Consider the following 23,046-nt stretch of genomic DNA (forward strand, 5'->3'; position numbering starts at 1 on the left):
TTTATATTTTTTAATGAATTTTATTTCAGTGCATTTACTGCACCATACAACCACAATGTATCTTAAACAATCATATATTGATTACAATAATAACACCATAACATTATACAACTAGATTTCTGTCTTAACAGAATCACACACACTCATCCACACCTCACTCGTCCATCAAATTAGACGTTTCATCCAAAGCTGCATTTAACATTACAACTGGGAAACAATTTCATTCCCTGTCCTTGATAAAACTAAAATAAAATCAACCCGAGCCAAGCCTCCTACAGTAACTACTGTAACATTGTTGTCTCAATACAAAGTGGGGGGGATGAACAAGTAAAGAGACATGTCGATTCCTACACTGTAACTTTGTTTGCAGGGCCAATTGCTATGAACTAAATTTGTTTTACAAGATGTTAACAAAAAATTCAGTGACTTATTTTCCCACTAGATTATCCACGCCTAGACCAGAAAATTTCAGTGACTTATTTTCCCACTAGATTATCCACGCCTAGACCAGAAAATTTCAGCTTTGGTTGATATCCTAACCTATTTATAGTATGCAGCCAGTCTCTGTGCTGGATGTTCAGTCTAATTGTAAATTGGTGTCCTAACCCATTCTAACTATGCAGCCAGTCTGTGCTGGATGTTCAGTTTAGTTGCTTGGTGTCCTAACCCATTCTAACTAGGCAGCCAGTCTCTGTGATGGCTGTTCAGTCTAATTGTAAATTGGTGTCCTAACCCATTCTAACTATGCAGCCAGTGTCTGTGCTGGATGTTCAGTTTCCGTTGTTTGGTGTCTAGGACTAAGAGATCAAGGCTCCTGTACCTTCGATGCCCTATATGAGTGATATTTTGTTATCTCAAACTCAATGACGCCAAGAAAGACCTTTGAGATATCCGAGGGTTCAAAATATTGGGCTTAAAATATGTAAAGAAAATGTAGTTGGGACTTCCGACTCACATCAACATATCCATGGTTTTTCAGATATTGAGATTCGAAATACCGAAGTCCAACTGTATAAAACTTCAAACACATTCCATCAGAAATTAAATCACTTGTAACAGAGGCTGCTCCATATGCATCTAGTTTTATAAGATTTTTCAATGTACAGTATACATGTAGCAATTCAAAAATGCCTTCACAAAGATAGCCGAAAACATCCCTGCTCTATTCATACAATAGTTCACATGTACAAGTACCTTGTTTTCACAGACAATACTTTATGAAGAGAGCACATCATATTCAAACTGCTGCCATATCTGTACTTCTGTATGTACATTAAACTATAGATTTAGTACGGTAATACAGTCAAACCTCGTTATCTTAAACTGGATGGAGCCGATAAAAAACTTCGAGATATCCATGGGTTCGAGATATTGAGGTCAAAATATGTCCTAAAGAAAATGTAGTTAGGACTTCCAACTCACTTCTGACATATCCATGGTATCCGAGATATCGATGTTTGAGATACCAAAGTTTGACCTTGTCAATTTGGCCACTACGGAAATAAAGATATAACACAAATATGTCCCTCTTCCCACAATTGAAATTCAATTTACAGAACATGATGACCAGCAAATCAACAGGGGTAATCTTCTGGCTATAACCAACCTACTGTTGAATACAGATGAGCACCACAAGTCCTCTGCCTACCGGTCAGACAATTGCTGCATGTATGCTAGAAAGCCCCCTGACCTTTGACCTTTTGACCTTATAAACAACAAGGGTCATTCTGACCACCAGCTTATATGAAGTTTGACGACCACTGCACAAAAGATTCACCAGGTTTCAGTCGGACAACAATGCTGTTAAGCTAGAAAGCCTGTGTCCTTTGACTAGCAATCAATAGGGGGCATTTACTATTCATGACCAATTTTCTATGAGATTTGATGACTAATCTGACAAATGGCTATCTAGTAATTAGTGGAACAACATATTATCTACTGACCAGCAATCAGAAAAACAATAAACATTTCAGCTATTTCAAAACGTAAACACTGCAACACATGCACATAATTAATTGTAGGACATTTAAAAAAAAATGTCAAAGAATGAATACTAGATAAAGTCATACAAATATACACCTGATTCCAATTCAAAACTGGCTAACCTGCTTGTACCCTTCCAAAATGTGCTAGTATTTCAAATACTGTGAAACAAAAGACTTTTTGTTTGTTTGAGCATATATTGATATTTTGTTCAAATATGACATTTTCATCACATGTCAACAACACTCACGGTCAAATACACACGCTGGTCTTTTACTTGAAACAGTTTATGTAAATGTTGGCAACTGAAAATGATGTGACTAGTTGTAGCAAAGGCCACTTCTGGCCTGGATAGAGATAATCATAATACTTTTCTGTCAGAGACATTTTGCCTACATGATCATTTAATGAAAACTATCTGTTACTATTTATAAATTTGTTCTGTGCATATTTAAATTCAGTGTCTTTTAGGACATGGAGATTTATAGTGCTATACTACATACTCTGTAATTTTTTGACATGAGCACATTAAATCAGATATTCTAACAATACAGCATTGTGCCACAATACAATTTGTACATACAAAAACAATATTCACAATTAATGTTCTAGGTTTAATGTACTGGTTTCAACATTTTCCAATTTGAAAACAACAATTGCCTAGATTTCCTATTCTAACGCAATGATATTTAGTTATCATCATCAGATGTAGCAAAAATATATATTCATACCATAATATTACAAATATGCTGAAATTCATATCAAATATTCAATTTTTAAAAGCTGTTATGTTTTGAGTGGTGTGAGGTGTGCAAAGGACCTGTGATCATTTTTCAATTTTTAGGATATTCATTAGTTTCTAAGTTAAAATTCGAGCAATTTATCTACCCCTAAACTTATTCCTAATTTGAAAAAAAAAACCACGGCATCACAAAGCTTCTGAACTGAAAATCTCAGAGTGTGAATGTCTTGGAAAAATTGAGCATCCATTCAGATAAAATTTTCATTAATTAGAAGCTCCATGCTGCACCGGAGTTGAGCCACTTGATTGTTGTTTTTAGTGTGCATTCATGACATGAAGATAAACATTTTATTTCTAACATACATGTATGATAGTGACAAGTCACAGATTAACTGGACTAGAACATCTGACAACAAATCAAGGCAGTTTGGTTCAGACAGAATCTTTTTAAGTAAACCAATGTAAATTGAATCCTAGTCAAGATTTTTTTTTTTGGCTACTACAAAATACAGGACGATTAAAACACCTGTCCTTTCCTTTGGATCCGATATGCTTTCCTTTAAAATAACGATAAAAAGCATGGACTTTATATGTGACTGCATGACTTACGATATAATGGCAAAGCCCCAACAACTTAAAAAGACTTGCATATGAAGTATACACAAAGCTTAACTTATAATGATAAAAAAATTGCTCCCCAAAACCTTTAGATAATTTTTTTCTCTTTGATGCAATCAATATGCACACACATAAAAACCAGTAACTCAAGCATGCATGACTACAAGCTGACAGCAGCGCTTGGTCAAGAGTACAATTTATGCCCTAAAGTTCGGTCCATTCTCAGAGGTAGAGTGCTAGAGAGAGCAGATATCTCCCAGTACAGGCTACGAGAAAAGAACAACTTGTACAGCATGGCCACAGCACAGCACTGAAACAGGACCACGCCCATCGTAATCAGCTGAAACAACAAAGTACTATCAACTGCATCATTTCATAGAAAAATGGCTGTATTTAGATAATACATGTACCTACTTCCCATATTTATGTAGCAACAATTCATTATTATCTGCATACAATGTGTATGGCTCTCAACTGTTTTGATTCAAGAAAGCCTGTTCTGTGTATAATCAATTTTTAAATCGAGGCAAACTGCTGACAAGTATGTTGATGTTACAGGGGTTTCAAAAGTTTCATTTAAAATAAGCATTTCACATTTAAAATTATTTTGATGAAAATAAACTGAAATACATATAGCTATATGTACGGTATACACTGTATAATCAATGTATACATACAGCAAGTGTCATCAATGTATGTGTACAGTGTCACCAATGTATGTGTACAGCGAGTGTCACAAATGTATGTGTACAGTGTCGCCAATGTATGTGTACAGCACGTGTCACAAATGTATGTGTACAGTGTCACCAATGTATGTGTACAGCGAGTGTCACAGATGTATGTGTACAGTGTCATCAATGTATGTGTACAGTGAGTGTCACAAATGTATGTGTACAGTGAGTATCACAAATGTATGTGTACAGTGAGTGTCACAGATGTATGTGTACAGTGAGTGTCATCAATGTGTGTGTACAGTGTCATCAATGTATGTGTACAGTGAGTGTCACAAATATACCGGTATGTGCACAGTGAGTGTCACAGATGTATGTGTACAGTGTCATCGATGTATGTGTACAGTGTCACCAATGTATGTGTACAATGAGTGTCACCAATGTCCATCGTAACTACTTGGTTATTTCCGTATCTGTAAATAAACCTCTATTTGGTTGTACGTATATACAAAAGTAAATATGATGTCACAGTCGTATGTTACAATATGAAACGTGAGCTTTCAAATGCATTTAAGATATCACACATATCTAAAGTATTCTATCATTATCAATTTCCACTTATACGTTTATGTATCAGAGGGAATAAGACATTAATGATACCAAAACTGAATCTGTGGTGAAAATCTAAATAACACATTACACAGGGATTCGGTTCCAGCCTTTTAACTTCATCCGCATCCGCGCTTTCAGCAAAGAAATGCATCAATTTGTTGCAATTCTTATGCCGATCCACGTCCGAGTCTTCTTACCAGTTACGGAAAAGGATGTTGAGCACATGGTGTGATTGTCATCAATGTATGTGTACAGTGAGTGTCATCAATGTATGTGTACAGTGTGTGTCACCTACATAGGCACCTGAAGTATGGATATTACTACCCCGCCTTTCATAATTTATTTTTTGGTGGCAATAATTTCTCTGAAATGTATGAATTCCAAGTCTATCTCATCCCTCTTTCGATTCATGTAATCGTTTCACGCTTTTTGTAAGCTTTAGAGATTGGCCTTCTATCGGTATAATAAAATACACAAGGCATGAAACAAACATGGGGTCCCCGTTTCGGGGCACATTTCCTAAGTAATTACAGCGTTACCTAAGGAATTTTGGCGAGCGGCAGGTCGGGGAGATGTCATACCCATCTCATCTCTTTTATTTGACACAATCTTGCGTGCATTGATCGGACAGGGCTTTATCTCTTCCACTGGCAGCCAAAAAGGAGGTCACAGAGTACGAATTTGTTGTACGTGCCATGTGATTGGTTTGCAAAGACATTGCTTAGTCTCGGGATCATCCGAAGGGTCTCGGGATTATTCGTGGACCAATCACACGACACGTTATAAATTCGTATTCTGTGTACTCTAGATATTGTACATATATATGTGTGCACCAACAGAGAGACGATAGGTACATCTAAATTAGAGACACTACTAATATATACAGAGGTTGGTAAAACATAAATACTATCAGCCAAATGATGCATATGAATTATATATACACTGTACCAGTCAAATAAAGTTGGAACACCAACACCCCCCCCTCCCCAATCTGGCTTTGGAGTAAGATTCCTACTAAAATCTAGCTCTAGAATGAGATTTTACTCCATAATGGACTTCTCTCCTGAAGATATTCCACTCGTTTACAATTACAGTGTATGAATTGGAATATCCACTCTTCATACTCTCTATATAAATGCATTATGAAGTTTGATAATCCTTAAGCGAAAGGGTTCTCTTTAAAATCTAACAACAAGCTTGTAACGGACACACACATGCACATTTGCGATGATATATCCCCTTTGCAACTAGTTAAGCAAGGGGATAATAAATACTTCGTGTACTGATAAGTCAAGGTCAATCACACAACTACTAAAGGTCAGGGTCACATCACACAACTACTAAAGGTCAGGGTCACATCACACAACTATTAAAGGTCAGGGTCAAATCCCAAAAGCCTTAAAAACGGGATTTTTTCCAGCACCAACGAAGTCCAAACTTCCTGCTTTAAGTTTGCCATAATTAATTGTTGCATTCATTTTTGACATTTCCTATACAATGAATGGAGTTGTACTGTTTGTTTCGATTCATTATGTGTATTTGTGCTTTTCATTATTAACTTTACAGAATTTATATGAGATATAGCTACAAGGAAGTCCTACTCAACAATATCTAGAGGATTTAATGAACAAAGAGAGATGTATTTAGTGAATTACATACCTACACAACAATATCTAGAGGATTTAATGAACAAAGAGAGATGTAGTTAGTGAATTACATACCTACACAACAATACCTAGAGGATTTAATGGTGTAAACAAAGAAAGATGTGTTTAGTGATTTGCGTACCTTGTAACGGAGATATTCATAGAATATCCAAGATAAGACAACCAAGAGTGGATAGCACAGAAACCATAGCATACAACTCTGAAAAAAATAACACACCAAAATATAACACACCAAAAATAACACACCAAAAAATAATACACCAGAAAAAAAAACACACATGCCTTATGAATCTTGTATATATCGTGACTAATTATTACTTTATGTTATAGTGTCGAAAAGATTTTAAATCAGGCCCATGGGCCTTAAAGTTCACCTAAGTCACATGAACTGACTCTTCCACAGTACAAGACAGTGCGAGCATGATTTCTCTAAAGGCAGGCATGCAAGAGTAATTATAACAGAGTACAGTCAAACCTGCCATAGCGACCCACTGTATTAGGCGACTCACTGTCGTATGTGACCATAAAAAGTTCCCCCCAAGATGTTACTCTATATTTTGTACCTGTATTAAATGACCACCTGTCTGACGCGACCAACGACCATGATTTTTACAACCTTTTCGTGTATTTTAACGAAATTTTACCTCTATTTAACGACTGTACATTTTTCGATTACAACGTGATTACTACTTTCGATTTCGGTTGAGCTGAATATTCTGGGAATTATCACCCCTAACACTTTCGTTTTAATACGCACAGTTTGGCGTTGATCTTGTTTAGTCGGTCCTCTGAATAAATTATTATACCCAAGCTGTCAACATTCAGTGTCGTGTGTGGTTAATTAATAAAACCCGAGTTGTTGTTTGTTTAACAAAATCAGGGAATCAAGGCCGGTGTATTTGAAGGTGTGAATTTCGACAAACTTTAAGAAGTGCCGGGTAGGCTAGATCGGAAATGAAAATCTACCACTTGTTATACCATTATGTTCAAGAGAGTGAAAAATTTGCCCAATTGCTATATAAATCAGGTAAATATTGTGCTTAGGACTGAAATTTTAAACGGAGTATTCGCAGTTTACCTGCATGAGATACTCGAGGTTTCCAGAATAATGACCGGAACTAGCGGCCCACTTCGACATGTCCCGAGTATTTGATACGTCCGAGTTCAAGAAAATTGCATGCATTAGTTCTAAGCTTAAAAGATTTGCTGTGCATGTACAATGGATATTGTGATTTATTTAATGTTTCTCAAATTGAATAACATATTTCCAGCATGTATTGTACAAAAGGAGATGCAACACTTCACCATTTGCTTTCTTACCACAAGCAGGGCCGTAACTGCCGATGAGGCAGACGAGGCAACTGCCTCGTCTGATTTTTTGGCAAAAAAGAAAATAAAATTATATAAATGTTATATTATAGGATATATGTTTAAAATGAAGACAAGCACCTTTGTCTTTGACACCATATTACGATTCTTTACATAGTACAAATGAAACACAAACATGATAAATTGGGATTTAAAAAGTGTCATTTTCAGTCGTAAAGTCAATCGGCGGCCCCCAATCCCCTGCCTCCCCTGATTTAGAACCCTACTTACGGCCCTGCCACAAGCATTGCATTTTTTTAGTTACACTGTACAAGTAGGCTATACATAAATACCCTTTATAACAAAGTATTTATAAGTTTTAGAAAATTTATCATTCTTAAACAGATTAAGGCCAGATGATATAAACAAATTTTTCTACCTTTAGCACTGAAGAGTTCCCATGGTAAAAAAATAGTTTGGTTGGTTTTGGTTTTCTCATTTATAGTTGTTTGGAACTCTTCTGTGTTTTAAGAGCAGGAAGGGGGGTCAGTAAACAATGTAAACAATTATGGTGCCAGAATCATTCAGGAGGAAATAATCAGGAAAAATTATTGGTAAAAAACGTCATCAAAGGTTACAGAATGCTAAGAGAGGTTATGCATTATCCCTTGGACGTAAGATAGTGAATGTTGATGCCAATAGCAACGTGGTGATCGAGGATAAGTTGGTTGAATCAAGAAAAAATTGTTCCTCTGGTGATAATTCACAAGAATGCCTAGGAAATGAAGACACGTATCCATCTGATGTATCAGAGAGTGAGGAATCGGAAGAAGAGCATGAGGAGATGATTTGTTGGAGAAGTGGGAGACGAGTTGTGGAACTTGGAATTCAAGTGGACAATTTGGAAAATTTTAGGTTGTGCTGCATGTGGTAGACCACTAGATTTAACAACACATAAGACATTGTGAGGACGAAAAACGGTATGGACTTGGATCATTGCTATATATGAGATGTCAGCAGGAAGCATGCAGCCATCTTTCTCCTGTTTCTACTGGGGAACGTCATTTTGTAGAAACTAACGTAAAATGGCACATCAAAGAGATCCTGTATTAGGCATTTCTTTATTTTTTTCAGAGATGAATAGCAAAGGAAAATCAAGAGTGACAAAAAAAATAAATAAAAATAAATAAAACAAACAGTAAAATCATAAATGCCATTGTAAATTATTTTCAGAAGTTGTAAAATTTTACTTTTATATTATGGGAGATAACTCTTCTTTGTCTTGAGAAAATCAGCCAATGTGATTTTTACAATTTTGCTTCTACTCAGAAAATTCACCCCATATGGTATATGATTTTTAAGTTTATATTACACTTTAAACATTAAGTCAACATATTATGAAGTTTATTTTAATTTGTAAACCTTTACTGAGGGTGCAATGTCCATATATGTAATTTTATTAAAGCAGCAATTGACATTTTCCATGTGTAAAATTTGTAATGCATTAATATTTTACATGTTATGTTGTAAATCTAATATCAGTACACTCTGTTCTCCCTGACAACCATTTTTTGAGGTATAGAAAAGGTAAACAAATGAAGAATAAACTAATTTACCATGCTAACTATTGTTTTGTACTTTTTTGGAAATACGGAAAATATTTCACTCTCCAAGTCAAAGGGGAAAAGAATTCAAGGAATTATCCACTTTTATAAAAGAATGACATCATATAAAGTCTCTTCGAAAGAAAAAAATTGTTTGTATCATCTGCCCTTAAATGTAATTTTTGATGAATAAAAAATTATGATACAACCCATTGTATTCTAGATTTTTAATTACAGTGTATTTAATTTTTTAAGTTTTAGAAAATTTATCATTCTTAAACAGATTTTTGATGAATAAAAAAATATGATACAACCCATTGTATTCTAGATTTTTAACTACAGTGTATTTAATTTTATTTTACAACTATTAAAACCATACTTGATATTCTTAATGATAAATTCCAAATACATGTAGTCATTTTCTCCATTGTACAAATTATTTGCGAAATTTTATCCATTAACTGCGGAAAGTAGGCAACCTGTATTAAGAGACCACCTGTCATATGTGACCTTTTTTCCATTCTCCGTTGGACGGTCTCTTAATACAGGTTTGACTGTATATTCAAACATTAAGATTTCATTTCTGATGCCATGATGTGGATTTTTTTTTTTTTTTGTAAAAGCCTCTTGCTCATCATGACTGTTGGTAGGCACATATTGTCTGTTAGATAGGAGGGAAAACAAGAGGCCCACAGGCCTTATCGGTCACCTGAATACTAGTGAAAAAGTATCACTACTTCCACAGGCCTTATCGGTCACCTGAATACTAGTGAAAAAGTATCACTACTTCCATGGGCTATGAAATCTAGAAAAAATTTCCTGTTCTGAATATCTAAGCTAAATTCTAATGTTCAGCAACAGTATAAAACAAGGTGTGTTCTTAAAACTTCACTGCCTTCAAAAGTGCATACACTGATGAAAGGCTTTAAATAATAGGTGTATTAACATTAAAACATCAAAACATATGACTAATTTGGACTCATCCTTAAGTCATAACCCTGGGTTTTGATTGAACCATTTTTTTTACATCCTTTTCTGCTATTCCTAAGTATGCATTTAGATTTTATACAGTATCAGCAAACTTACACATTAATACTATATACTAAGTTTGGCCCCGCCCTGGGGTCAGAACCCTTACTCTGGGGATCATCAAATTTACAATTTTGTTAAAAGACTACCTGCTCTATCCATTTAGTTTCAATTTATTATCAACAGCACTAAAGATGTTATTTAAGTGTTTTACACATAAACACTATATATAACAAGTTTGGTCCCACCCTGGGGTCAGAACCCCTACCCTGGGGATCATGAAATTTACAATTTTGGTAGAGGCCTTCCTGCTTTCCATCACCATGCATTTAGTGGGTTTTTTTTTTTTTTTTTTTTTTTTTTTATACACGTGTGCAGTTCTTGAGAAGAAGATTTTTGAAAATTGGTCAATTTTGGGCAGTTTTTGCCCTGCCCTTAAGGCCCCAGGGGTGCAGGAGTCCTGAAATTTACAATTTATGTTCCCCTTGTTCCAAAGATGCTTCATACCAAATATGAAAATAATTGGAATGATAGTTATCAAGAAGATGTTAAAAATGTCTATTGTTCACACATTTAATAACTGACCATTTTGGCCCCACCCTGATAACAAAACTCCTACCCCTGGGATCATCAAATTTACAATTTTGGTAAAGGATTACCTGCTCTTTCTAAATATTAATTTATTTTCAATATAGTATCAACAGCACTAAAGAAGATGTTATTTAAGTGTTTTACACATAAACACTATATACCAAGTTTGGCCCCACCGTGGGGTCAGAACTCCTACCTCGGGGATCATGAAATTTATAATTTTGGTAGAGGCCTTCCTGCTCTCCATCACCATACATTTAGTTTTTCTTACACATGTGCGGTTCTTGAGAAGAAGATTTTTGAAAATTGGTCAATTTTGGGCAGTTTTTGCCCCACCCCTAAGGCCCCAGGGGTGCTGGAGACCTGAAATTTACAATTTATGTCCCCCTTGTCCCAAAGATACTTCATAGTACCAAATATGAAAAGAATTGGACTGGTAGCTATCAAGAAGAAGTTAAAAATGTTCAATTGTTAACGCACGATGGACGGCAACCAAATGCAATTGGTCACCTGAGTTTACCTAAAAATTGAGTGCAATTATGGACCATTACATGAAGAATTAGTGTAAATTTCATAACGAATATTTCAAATACATGCATTTTATCCTATCTGCAGAAAAAGAAATTACAAACATCATTATAGATAACATAGACAATTCATGTTAATACCTTAGTAAATGATTTGTAAAATTCTCGTCATACCTTAGTAAATGATTTGTAAAATTCTCGTCATACCTTAGTAAATGATTTGTAAAATTCTCGGCGCAGGGCACTGCGTTCTGATGACACAATCACATTCAAATTCCAAGCAAACATGGCTGCCAGCAAAATACGCAGAACAACAAGGGCCACTCCTGCAAAACTACGGTGTGCATGGTACATCCTGTGATCGCTATCTTGGATCTGCTCCCACACAAACAAAACAGCCTGCAAAACAAACAAAACAGCCTGCAAAACAGACAAAACCATCTGCAAAACACAACAGCCTGCAAAACACACAACAGTCTGTATAACAAACACAACTGCCTGTAAAACAAACACACACACACCCACCCCCCCAAAAAAGAACACAATAGCCTACAAATATCGCAAAGTAGTAAAGATTTATGTAAAAGGTCTGAAGACAAATCAACTAAATCAATCTTAATAGGACTTATTCCCATCAGACATATCTAGTCCTTAACATATGTGACATTGATCTCATCTATAAGCCATATCTAGTCCTTAACATATGTGACATTGATCTCATCTATAAGCCATATCTAGTCCTTAACATATGTGACATTGATCTCATCCATAAGCCATATCCAGTCCTTAACATATGTGACATTGACACCTCCTTCTGTTAGAGGCAATCTTACAGTCTCTAACTTTTCCTGTACAAATTTATGGTCACACAGCTGAATGACAGATAGGTGATGCTACAGATTGGAGAATTACAACAGATTGGAGAATTATGGAATGACAACACACTAGAAAATTCCAACAGACCAGAGAATTAGAACAGATCGGAGAATTACAGTAGAATAAATTAAACAAGCATTCTGAGAGTATTGCATAGCAATACACAGTCCCCTACCGGAGGCAAAAATTATTGAACTGCATCAATATTCAAAGTTCTTTATGAGACCAAGGTTATGGTAAAAGGGAAGATTGGGAAACCAAGATAGGAATGGTTGGAAATCAACTACTATTCAGGTACAAAGACTAGACAAGAAAAACTTCAAAATCGATCTGTAACTTGTAAAGGCAAAGCAATCATCATTATGTACTGAATATCAAATGAATATCTGCAAGCACATTAAAAAAAGTCCAGAAAACTGATAATTCATGTTGTTTTTTTTTACCGGTAAGTCCAAGGGCCATAACTTAACGAAAAATCAATGGACCGAGATGAAACTCGAACTTGATCTGTAACTTGTAATGGCAAAGCAATGTACCAAATATCAAATGAATATCTGCAAGCACGTGAAAAAAAGGTCCGAAAAACTGATAATTCATGCTATTTTTCTAAGTCCAAGGGCCATAACTTAGTGAAAAATCAATGGATTGAGACGAAATTCGAACTGGATCTGTAACTTGTTATCGCAAAGCAATGTACCATATATCAAATGCATATCTACAAGCATGTCCAAAAACAGTCCGGAAAACTGATTTGCAGGACTGATGGACAGACAGACAGACGGACGGAGTGCAAACCTAAAGTCCCCTTCAACTTCGTCAGTAGGGGACTAAAAAGATAGGGGAATTACAACAGATCGGGAATTATCACAGATTGTAAAACATGTGTAATACACTCACCTGAAGAACTCCCAGGGTTCCCACCACTTTAGCTGCCGGTTTACGACTGACCATCTGGAGGTGTGAGAATCGATAAGACGTGCCCAGTGTCCACCCCAGACTAAGGCTGAGCAGCATGTACAGCATGGCAAACTGAGACAGTACATCAAAGACTGAAACAAAACAGTGTCACCAGTGTTTAAAATCAGCAACACAAACAAAACAGTGACACCAGTGTTTAAAATCAGCAACACAACACAGCACAAACAGTGATACCAGTGTTTAAAATCAGCAACACAACACAGCACAAACAGTGATACCAGTGTTTAAAATCAGCAACACAACACAGCACAAACAGTGATACCAGTGTTTAAAATCAGCAACACAACACAGCACAAACAGTGATACCAGTGTTTAAAATCAGCAACACAACACAAACAGTGTCACCAGTGTTTAAAATCAGCAACACAAACAGTGTCACCAGTGTTTAAAATCAGCAACACAACACAGCACAAACAGTGATACCAGTGTTTAAAATCAGCAACACAACACAAACAACACAGTGACACCAGTGTTTAAAATCAGCAACACAACACAGCACAAACAGTGATACCAGTGTTTAAAATCAGCAACACAACACAAACAACACAGTGATACCAGTGTCATAGTTTAATTTTATAGGCATACTTTGTTCATTTCAGTACTGTATTATAATGGCTGTAATCCTCATCAGCTATTACAGGAGGACACTACCTTCTACACATAATGGCTGTAATCCTCATCAGCTATTACAGGAGGACACTACCTTCTACACATGAATTATTTGTTATCCATGTGTGTAGGACTGACATAAAAGTATCACAAACTGATTCATTTTAACTTACATTCAGCAAAGAACTCTATCACTGCAGACCCCATTCCATCTTTGGAATATCTGAAATAACAAAGTTCAACCTAAAGACACCCTCTTGTTACAATTATCACAATACAGTAAAACATGGATATTGTGTTTAACCTTGTAACAGTTAACCTGTGATATGTGTATTACATTTAACCTTGTAACAGTTAACCTGTGATATGTGTATTACATTTAACCTTGTAACAGTTAACCTGTGATATGTGTATTACATTTAACCTTGTAACAATTAACCTGTGATATGTGTATTACATTTAACCTTGTAACAGTTAACCTGAGATATGTGTATTACATTTAACCTTGTAACTATTAACCTGTAATATGTGTATTACATTTAACCTTGTAACAATTAACCTGTAATATGTGTATTACATTTAACCTTGTAACAGTTAACCTGTGATATGTGTATTACATTTAACCTTGTAACAATTAACCTGTAATATGTGTATTACATTTAACCTTGTAACAATTAACCTGTGATATGTGTATTACATTTAACCTTGTAACAGTTAACCTGAGATATGTGTATTACATTTAACCTTGTAACAATTAACCTGTGATATGTGTATTACATTTAACCTTGTAACAGTTAACCTGAGATATGTGTATTACATTTAACCTTGTAACAGTTAACCTGAGATATGTGTATTACATTTAACCTTGTAACAGTTAACCTGTGATATGTGTATTACATTTAACCTTGTAACTATTAACCTGTAATATGTGTATTACATTTAACCTTGTAACAATTAACCTGTGACATGTGTATTACATTTAACCTTGTAACAATTAACCTGAGATATGTGTATTACATTTAACCTTGTAACAATTAACCTGAGATATGTGTATTACATTTAACCTTGTAACAATTAACCTGAGATATGTGTATTACATTTAACCTTGTAACAGTTAACCTGAGATATGTGTATTACATTTAACCTTGTAACAATTAACCTGTAATATGTGTATTACATTTAACCTTGTAACAATTAACCTGTAATATGTGTATTACATTTAACCTTGTAACAGTTAACCTGAGATATGTGTATTACATTTAACCTTGTAACAATTAACCTGTGATATGTTAACCTTGTTACAGATTATATGCATATTACTGCCTCACATCTTACCTGGCCAGGTGAATCATCATGATGAACGCCCCTGTAGCTTGTAAACAGGTGGACACGGTCAGCAACACAATAACGAGCTGCATCGGACCCCCTTTACTCAGCGTCTCATAGAGTCGAGGTGCAAATATACAACCCAGCACAAAGTAGGCCAGGGTTAACAGCTGATAGAACCGCAACAGACCTGTGAAATCCAACACGGATTACATTCTCGTAATGAAGATACTACAACCTCAACAGACCTGTGAAATCCAATACGGATTACATTCTCGTAATGAAGATACTAGAACCACAACAGACCTGTGAAATCCAACACGGATTACATTCTCGTAATGAAGATACTGACAACAGATCTGTAAAATCCAACATGGATTACATTCTTGTAATGAAGATACTAGAACCGCAACAGACCTGTGAAATCCAACACGAATTACATTCTCGTAATGAAGATACTAGAACCGCAACAGACCTGTGAAATCCAACACGGATTACATTCTCGTAATGAAGATACTGATAACAGACCCGAGAAATCAAACACGGATTACATTCTCGTAATGAACATACTGACAACAGACATGTGAAATCCAACACGGATTACATTCTCGTAATGAACATACTGACAACAGACCTTTTTGAATTTTTTTATATCTATTTTCAACTTTCATTTCTGTTTAAATTCCCAGTTGTTAAAATGGAATTACTATACTTCTGAAGATTCACACGTGCATTGTTAACAACTGTATCACGTTCATGAGGAAATGATTATCATTATAATTTGTAAAGACAAGTGGACTCAGTGAAGGAAAAACATTACAAATGTAAATATTGTGCAATATAAATCGAAAAACATTTCCTATCATGATTGCATTGATTTTTATCCTCCCAGCATCAGGTTTAGTGTTGTCATATCTTCTCATAAAGTTGAAATCTAAAATTAAAGTCTTTTAATTTCAAGAATTAATGAAATTGAATGGTTACTTAGAAACACTGAGAAATTGGAGGAGTGGAAATTTTGATGAATCCTTGTCATTCCTCAACAATTCTACCTCATCAACATCTCTACCTCATCAACATTTCTACCTCATCAACATTTCTAACTCATCAACATTTCTACCTCATCAACATCTCTACCTCATCAACATCTCTACCTCATCAACATCTCTACCTCATCAACATTTCTACCTCATCAACATTTCTACCTCATCAACATCTCTACCTCATCAACATCTCTACCTCATCAACATTTCTAACTCATCAACATCTCTACCTCATCAACATCTCTACCTCATCAACATCTCTACCTCATCAACATTTCTACCTCATTAACATATCAACCTCATCAACATGTCTAACTCATCAACATTTCTACCTCATTAACATATCAACCTCATCAACATATCTACCTCATTAACATTTCTACCTCATCAACATTTCTAACTCATCAACATCTCTACCTCATCAACATCTCTACCTCATCAACATTTCTACCTCATTAACATATCAACCTCATCAACATATCTACCTCATCAACATTTCTACCTCATTAACATTTCTAACTCATCAACAATTCCATTTCGTCAATATTTCCATATCACAGAAAAAAAGACAGAGCACAAACTTGGATCAGAAAAACTTGAGCCTTGTGTGTTAGATTTATACAAAACAGGGTTCGAAGCTAACATTTTATGTCACCAGTCCAGCCGGACTGATGGGGAATGATTTTAACCAGTCCGCAGAAAAATTTACCAGTCCAACAGTTTTCCAGAAATAATTAAACATATTTCGTTAATGTAATTAAAATGAAATTTAACTCAAAAAATGAATATGCCTCAGACAATATTATAACACTTAAATGTGGGATTTATATAATTTACGAATCAAATTCGCCTGATATCTACAGATCAAAGCATGCCAAATGTGTGTATAAAATTTCATAAGTATATTTTCCAAAAATTAACCAGTCCCATCGGACTGACTAAAACAAATGTCAGCCAGTCCGCCAGACTTTTAACCAGTCACAGACTGACGGGCATATGTTAATTTCGAGTCCTGCAGTCCGCCAGACTTTTAACCAGTCACAGACTGACGGGCATGTTCATTTCGAGCCCTGCAAAATTTAAACAGTCACCCGTCTCATCATCTCCAAAGTGTTCAGTTGGATTTCCCAGGCTGTCTGGATTCAGAAGCTGGAGTGTGTACTGGATTCCGGAGGTTTCTGTTTCCTCTATTGAATCCGGCTCCAGGCAGGTGAACTGATCAACAAACATGACATGGTATAAATGAGGGGTGGGCAGGGCAGTCACGCTTAGGTTGCCAGTTGTATTCTTTAACTCATCTACAAAATACATGCAGATTTTCAATAATTATCATGAAATTAAACAAAGCATATTTCATTACAATACATCTGAAAGTAATGAGATGGAATAAGAACGTTCTTTATTTCACCAACAGCACCTATCACTTCCTCACTATATCGTATAAATGTAAATAGATACACTTTACACACGACAATCATTACATATCTAGCTCAGTGATTTTTTTTGGTTTTTCAAACTACCACCCCTCCTTTTGAATTGGGAAAAACTAGCGACATTTTCCTCAGATTGGGGAAAATCATTCATAGTAAATTAAAATGGTACAGATGCATAAAATAATCAAATAACATTTTTTTTATTTGAGGCTTATTTCAGATCTGATTTAAAATCATAAAATAAATCATTATTTAACATAAGTATGTATTGGAAGTAACACCTTGTATAGATATTATTTACTTTTTCTAAGAAATATTTATTGTCTAATTTCATAAAGAAAATAATAAATTATTAATTCACCAGCATTTGTACCCATAATCTTGTAAATATTATATTAATAATCAAGTTTCCAGAATGTCTCTCCTGTTTGTATTTTTCAGATTTTAGTAAAACCTTATACTGTTGGCCACTTCCTGTTATTAGCCTGACCCTACATATAATGGCGGTCAAAATAAATTGTCAACAATATGGCTTAATCTACAGTCTGATAAATACTAAAGTGGGTCATTCTAACTCAATCTGTTTACAGTCTGATAAATACTACAGTGTGTCATTCTAATTCAATCTGTCTACAGCCTGATAAATACAATAGTGTGTCATTCTAACTCAATCTGATAAAAACAGTCTTCGACGTTAACCAGTGGCCCGATGCCCGAGGCCAGTAAAATGGGGATCGGGCTTCTAAAAATATTTAACCCAGGAGTCTGGTGGGCCTGTAAATGTTTTATTGTATGTGTTGTATATATTACAAATAAAGCGCGAGATTGACTCTGACTTTCGCATCGAAAAACGATCAACCATGCTGCCTTTTCTGAAGTATAGGGAGGCACGGGCACTGGAAGTTAATGTAAATATATAATATGTGCATGTATAAAAAATACATGCACGATACTATATATTTACATTAACTTCCAGTGCCCGTGTAGGGAGGGGACTTGTCCGTGAAATTCAAAACCTCAGAAGCGTATTTCGCAATCACAACCATCAGATCCAAATTAAAAAAACCAGTCCTACAAAGAGAAAACAGAACGAAAATCCATGCCCCATTGGACCGAGGGTGGGCCTTTGCTAAGATATAATTCTGAAGAAAACAAAATGTTTTGTACGTGATGTTTACAAAACAAAGTAGATTCTGAACATGGGCTGCTGATTCATCTGCGAGATTAATATGTTGAAAAATAAAATAAGATATGTAATATTTTTAATGTCAGTTGTGTATTTTCCTACATTAGAACATGCATGTATCTATAGTGTAGAATCAGCATGCAACACCTTGCAAATGACAAGTGGTCAAATGAGAAAAAAATATTTTGGGCCATTACAATATTGTTCGGGCTTGCAAAATTCTTATACTAGGAGGCCCGAAGGGCCTGTGCTTCACAAAGTTTTTCGTGAAGACTGTAAAAACGCATGGAAGAAGTAATCTAACAGTCTGAAGATCAGAAATTGTAACCCAGTAAAGGCTGATGGAAGATATTACATGTAAATGAAGCTCTGCCGAGTTTATCCAGGCAGTCCTCCTGCTCCGAATCTTCCAGGTCCTCATTGGTGAAGAGAAATAACTGTGGCTGGTTATCCAGATTTCCTTCAAGCGTAAAATTTATCATGCCATTTCCTGCAAAAAATGAAAAGAAAACTATCTAATTCACAATTTTTTGCTAAATTTAATCATTTTCTTTTATTAAAGAAGCCTATAAATAGCAAGCCCAACAGATAGAGAGCTATGATGACACTGAGATAACAGATAGAGAGCTATGATGACACTGAGACAACAGATAGAGAGCTATGATGACACTGAGACAACTGATAGAGAGCTATGATGACACTGAGACAACAGATAGAGAGCTATGATGACACTGAGACAACTGATAGAGAGCTATGATGACACTGAGACAACAGATAGAGAGCTATGATGACACTGAGACAACAGATAGAGAGCTATGATGACACTGAGACAACAGAGGAATATCCTGTAGTATACGAATTAAGAAAATTTAGGCCAAAAAAAATAATGTTTGTTTCAGGTCGCCTCTAATTTTAAAAAAAGGTCGGTAGGTAGGTGTTTTATTTTTGGAATATTTTTAAAAAAAAAAATAAATATGTGCCTTCCAATCAATGAAAATTTGATAGTTAAAGTTGTTATGCAATGTGTTTTTAAATAGATAAAAAATGGGTTCAGAGCACAATGTTTAATTGGCAAAATACACAGTATGTGATTGAGTTTCGATATTATATATACACATTTACAATAAATGTCTTGGCATTTTGGATAATAGTTTGTACATCGATAAATTGAAATCCAAAAATTTTAAAAAATTAATAGGGTCGGTGGATATATTTAGGGTCGGTCGGGCGAGCTGAAACAAACATGTTTTTTATTTTGGCCTTATAGTAACGTGGCTGTAATTGTTTCCCAATGTAATTACCTTTAGGTTCTGTGATACAACCAGATTTCACTGTCTGCATTTTTGGTTTTTACATAACAAAATACAATTATAAATAACAAGCAGATTTAATGTTTTTCAGTTTCGATTAATATTAAAACCAGTGGTGTAGCTTCCACTGAGGCAACCGAAGCAGCTGCCTCGGTAAAAAAAACACCTTTTACGTTGTTAAAATGTTGATAGCTTCTGGGGGGCTGTGCCCCCCAGACCCCCTGCCTTGGTAATATTCGAACCCAAGCTACACCTATGAAAACTCCACTAGGTTTTGTTTAGCCTGCTGTGCTCACCCCAGAATTTTGAAGTTTGTGTCTCTTGTAGATACACAGAATAACTATAATTATTATATACCCATCAATGTATCGTTCTTTGATACTGTGGATTTCACAGCGTGTGATCCGGTTTTCCGGATCACCACACTGTGGTTTTCTGATTCCGTATCAGTATCCTCTGAAACTGATGCCGTCACAATGCAACAACGCAACGTTATTTGTGGAAAATGTTGACCGCGTCACAAACGAACCTGTGTATACAAAACATAATTTCATGGTATGTCTGTGTTTTTGATCATTTGGATTACATTTATTATCTTATAAATGTGGATTTAAAATGCACAAGGGGGTATATAATAAATTTATCATTACTACAGTAACTTGATCCGAAGAGTTGGATCACGTCTCGTTGACAGGCGCGGATCATCCGCGCCTGTCAACTCAACGTGATCCGACTCTTCGGATCAAGTTACTGTAGTAATAATATATATTTATTATATACCCATCCATAAAATATCAAAATTCATAGTGATTCAACTTTCTAGATCATCACACTGTGGTGATCTGAATCCATGCCATGTTTCTCTGACACTGATGACATTAACACGCATCAACGCACATTTTTGGGGTTGTTTTTTTTTTTTAAATAATTGACTGTGTCACAAACAAAACTGAAGATATAAAAAAATATTTTCATACATTTGTTCTTTTGATAATTTGGAATACATTCATTATCTTATAAACATGAATTTAAAGCAATACAAGATCTGTAACTGATGGCAAATAAATTGAAAACAATTAAAAGAACAAATATTTAACATTTAAATTTGTGATTGAATATATATAACTTCATAGAATCAGAATGGTTCTGAAGCAATAAACCCGTCAAATCTGCAGAATATGTCGATTCATCCTGTCAGTAATTCCTGCTTGTAATCTCCGATGTGCATTGACCTCAGAGGTCACAATTTGGAAAAATGCAAAGAGGCACTGCACATGAGTCAGATTTGCAAACAATTTTTAAAAATGTCAATTTTAATAGCAAATTCACTTTCAAAATTTCATTTGAGTGGCACATTTGCATTATTTAATTACTTTCTTCAATAAATAATGATACTAAGTCATCCATGACAAGTGTTAAAAAATCGGGAAAATTTCATAATCAATAATCGGTCATAGTCGGAAGAACTTTATCAATCAATGATCGATATAATCGGTATTTACATGTAGTTAATAAATGTTTATTATTTTTGGAGTTACTTCTATTTAGTTTTATGGATATGTGCAGCATACACACTAGCTGGTGTCACTGAATTCCCAATTTTCAATGTGGAGTCCACTCTGACACTCCCCCGCACATGTCTCGATGTAAAAGCGGAATTGACAGTCAGATGAATCTCAGATTTGATATTAATTAGTGTACAGGTGACAATCGATAATGAAAAATAGAATCGACAATCGGAATCGTAGAGCCAAAAACGATCAATTGTCAGCGACAATTGTTTCATCACTATCCATGATGCGATGTAATATTTTAAAACAAACGAAACGTGTAGTTGCTCACATCAACTTCCAACTTTGGATATGACCGCGATCTCAGCAACTCGATTATGCTTGGCAATCGTCGTTCCCATGTCCACGTATACCATCCAATGGCGGTTATTGTACATGTAGGTGTGCTTTCAAACAATATTCCCTATCTATTTTGCAGAATATTTCTTCAGTTCCTTGGGATTATATTACTTATACTGATAAGCATGACTGGATAATTGGATACTTGAAAAATATTGTCAGTTACAGCTTGTATTGCTTTAAGAGTACATAAGGGGGTAACTGTATCTATAATAAAATCATTACTACACCAATTCGATCCAAAGAGTTTAACCACGACTCGTTAACAAGCACAGATCATCAGATCCTACTCAACGCTTCGCGTCTCCTTTGATCTGATTATCTGCGCCTGTCAATGAGACGTGGTCAAACTCTGGATCAAGTTACTGTAGAAATACTATACGTATGCATTGGTTGATATCAAATAGCAATAGGCCTACACGATATATCAGAATTGGCACAACGCGGGTATTTTAAACAAATTATTCCCTCTCCTCTCTTTCATTGGATATTTACCGTGAAAACAAAACGTCGTCACATACTGGCCCCATCCTCTCTGTGAAACTACCGACGAAAATGCACCCGACACAGTTTTAGCCTGACATCTGTCAATGGTAGAAATCTGATACACAAAAACAAAAAGATAAAAATACGCTCTCATTTTTTCTCTTGCAGTTGTGAAACATTTTCATCTCATTTTATGTTTGCAACCCCATCTTTCTAGACAACATCGTAATGTCTGAACTGAAAAATGAACTTCCAGCTGTGTGTTACCGGCGTCTGCCGCCAACGTGGAACTCTTCTACGCCTAATTATGGTCTCCATTGTCGTAAAAGTTTACAGAGTCACACGCGCATATTTATTAACAGTAAGCACTCCTCCATTAGTTTTATTAAATTTGTATATTACAATGGGGAAAATCTCCCTGTAATACGATCTATTGTATTATAAAAGTGCCAAAAACAACTGTCACGACATCATTAGATTTGGTTTAGGGTAAAAGAAGGAATATGTTGTACCGAGCCCGTTCATCTTCAGTATATC

At 35.3% G+C, this 23,046-nt stretch overlaps 1 protein-coding gene across 1 annotated transcript; it reads right to left on the reverse strand.

Annotated features, from left to right (window-relative positions):
- LOC125658578 (integral membrane protein GPR180-like) lies at positions 1-22,998 on the reverse strand. Its single transcript, XM_048889861.2, has 9 exons — positions 22,519-22,998; positions 19,159-19,293; positions 17,276-17,482; positions 15,151-15,331; positions 13,989-14,038; positions 13,126-13,277; positions 11,560-11,751; positions 6,415-6,492; positions 1-3,683 (listed from the first exon to the last, which is right to left on the reverse strand). The coding sequence occupies exons 1-9, from the start codon at positions 22,661-22,663 to the stop codon at positions 3,528-3,530; spliced, it is 1,296 nt and encodes a 431-aa protein (XP_048745818.2). The 5' UTR covers positions 22,664-22,998; the 3' UTR covers positions 1-3,527.
- Between the last annotated feature and the right edge of the window lie 48 nt (positions 22,999-23,046).

This window comes from Ostrea edulis, chromosome 9, assembly GCF_947568905.1.
Source record: "Ostrea edulis chromosome 9, xbOstEdul1.1, whole genome shotgun sequence".
Classification (NCBI taxonomy): domain Eukaryota; kingdom Metazoa; phylum Mollusca; class Bivalvia; order Ostreida; family Ostreidae; genus Ostrea; species Ostrea edulis.

Bases quoted from the DNA above. Each gene is read 5' to 3' on its own strand.
- LOC125658578 (XM_048889861.2), bottom strand. From the start codon at position 22,663: ATGAGAGCGTATTTTTATCTTTTTGTTTTTGTGTATCAGATTTCTACC. The intron at 19,294-22,518 runs GTAAATATCCAA...CATTTTTTGCAG, and splicing joins GACGACGTTTTGTTTTCACG to GAAATGGCATGATAAATTTT. The intron at 17,483-19,158 runs GTAATATCTTCC...TGTATTTTGTAG, and splicing joins CGGCAGAGCTTCATTTACAT to ATGAGTTAAAGAATACAACT.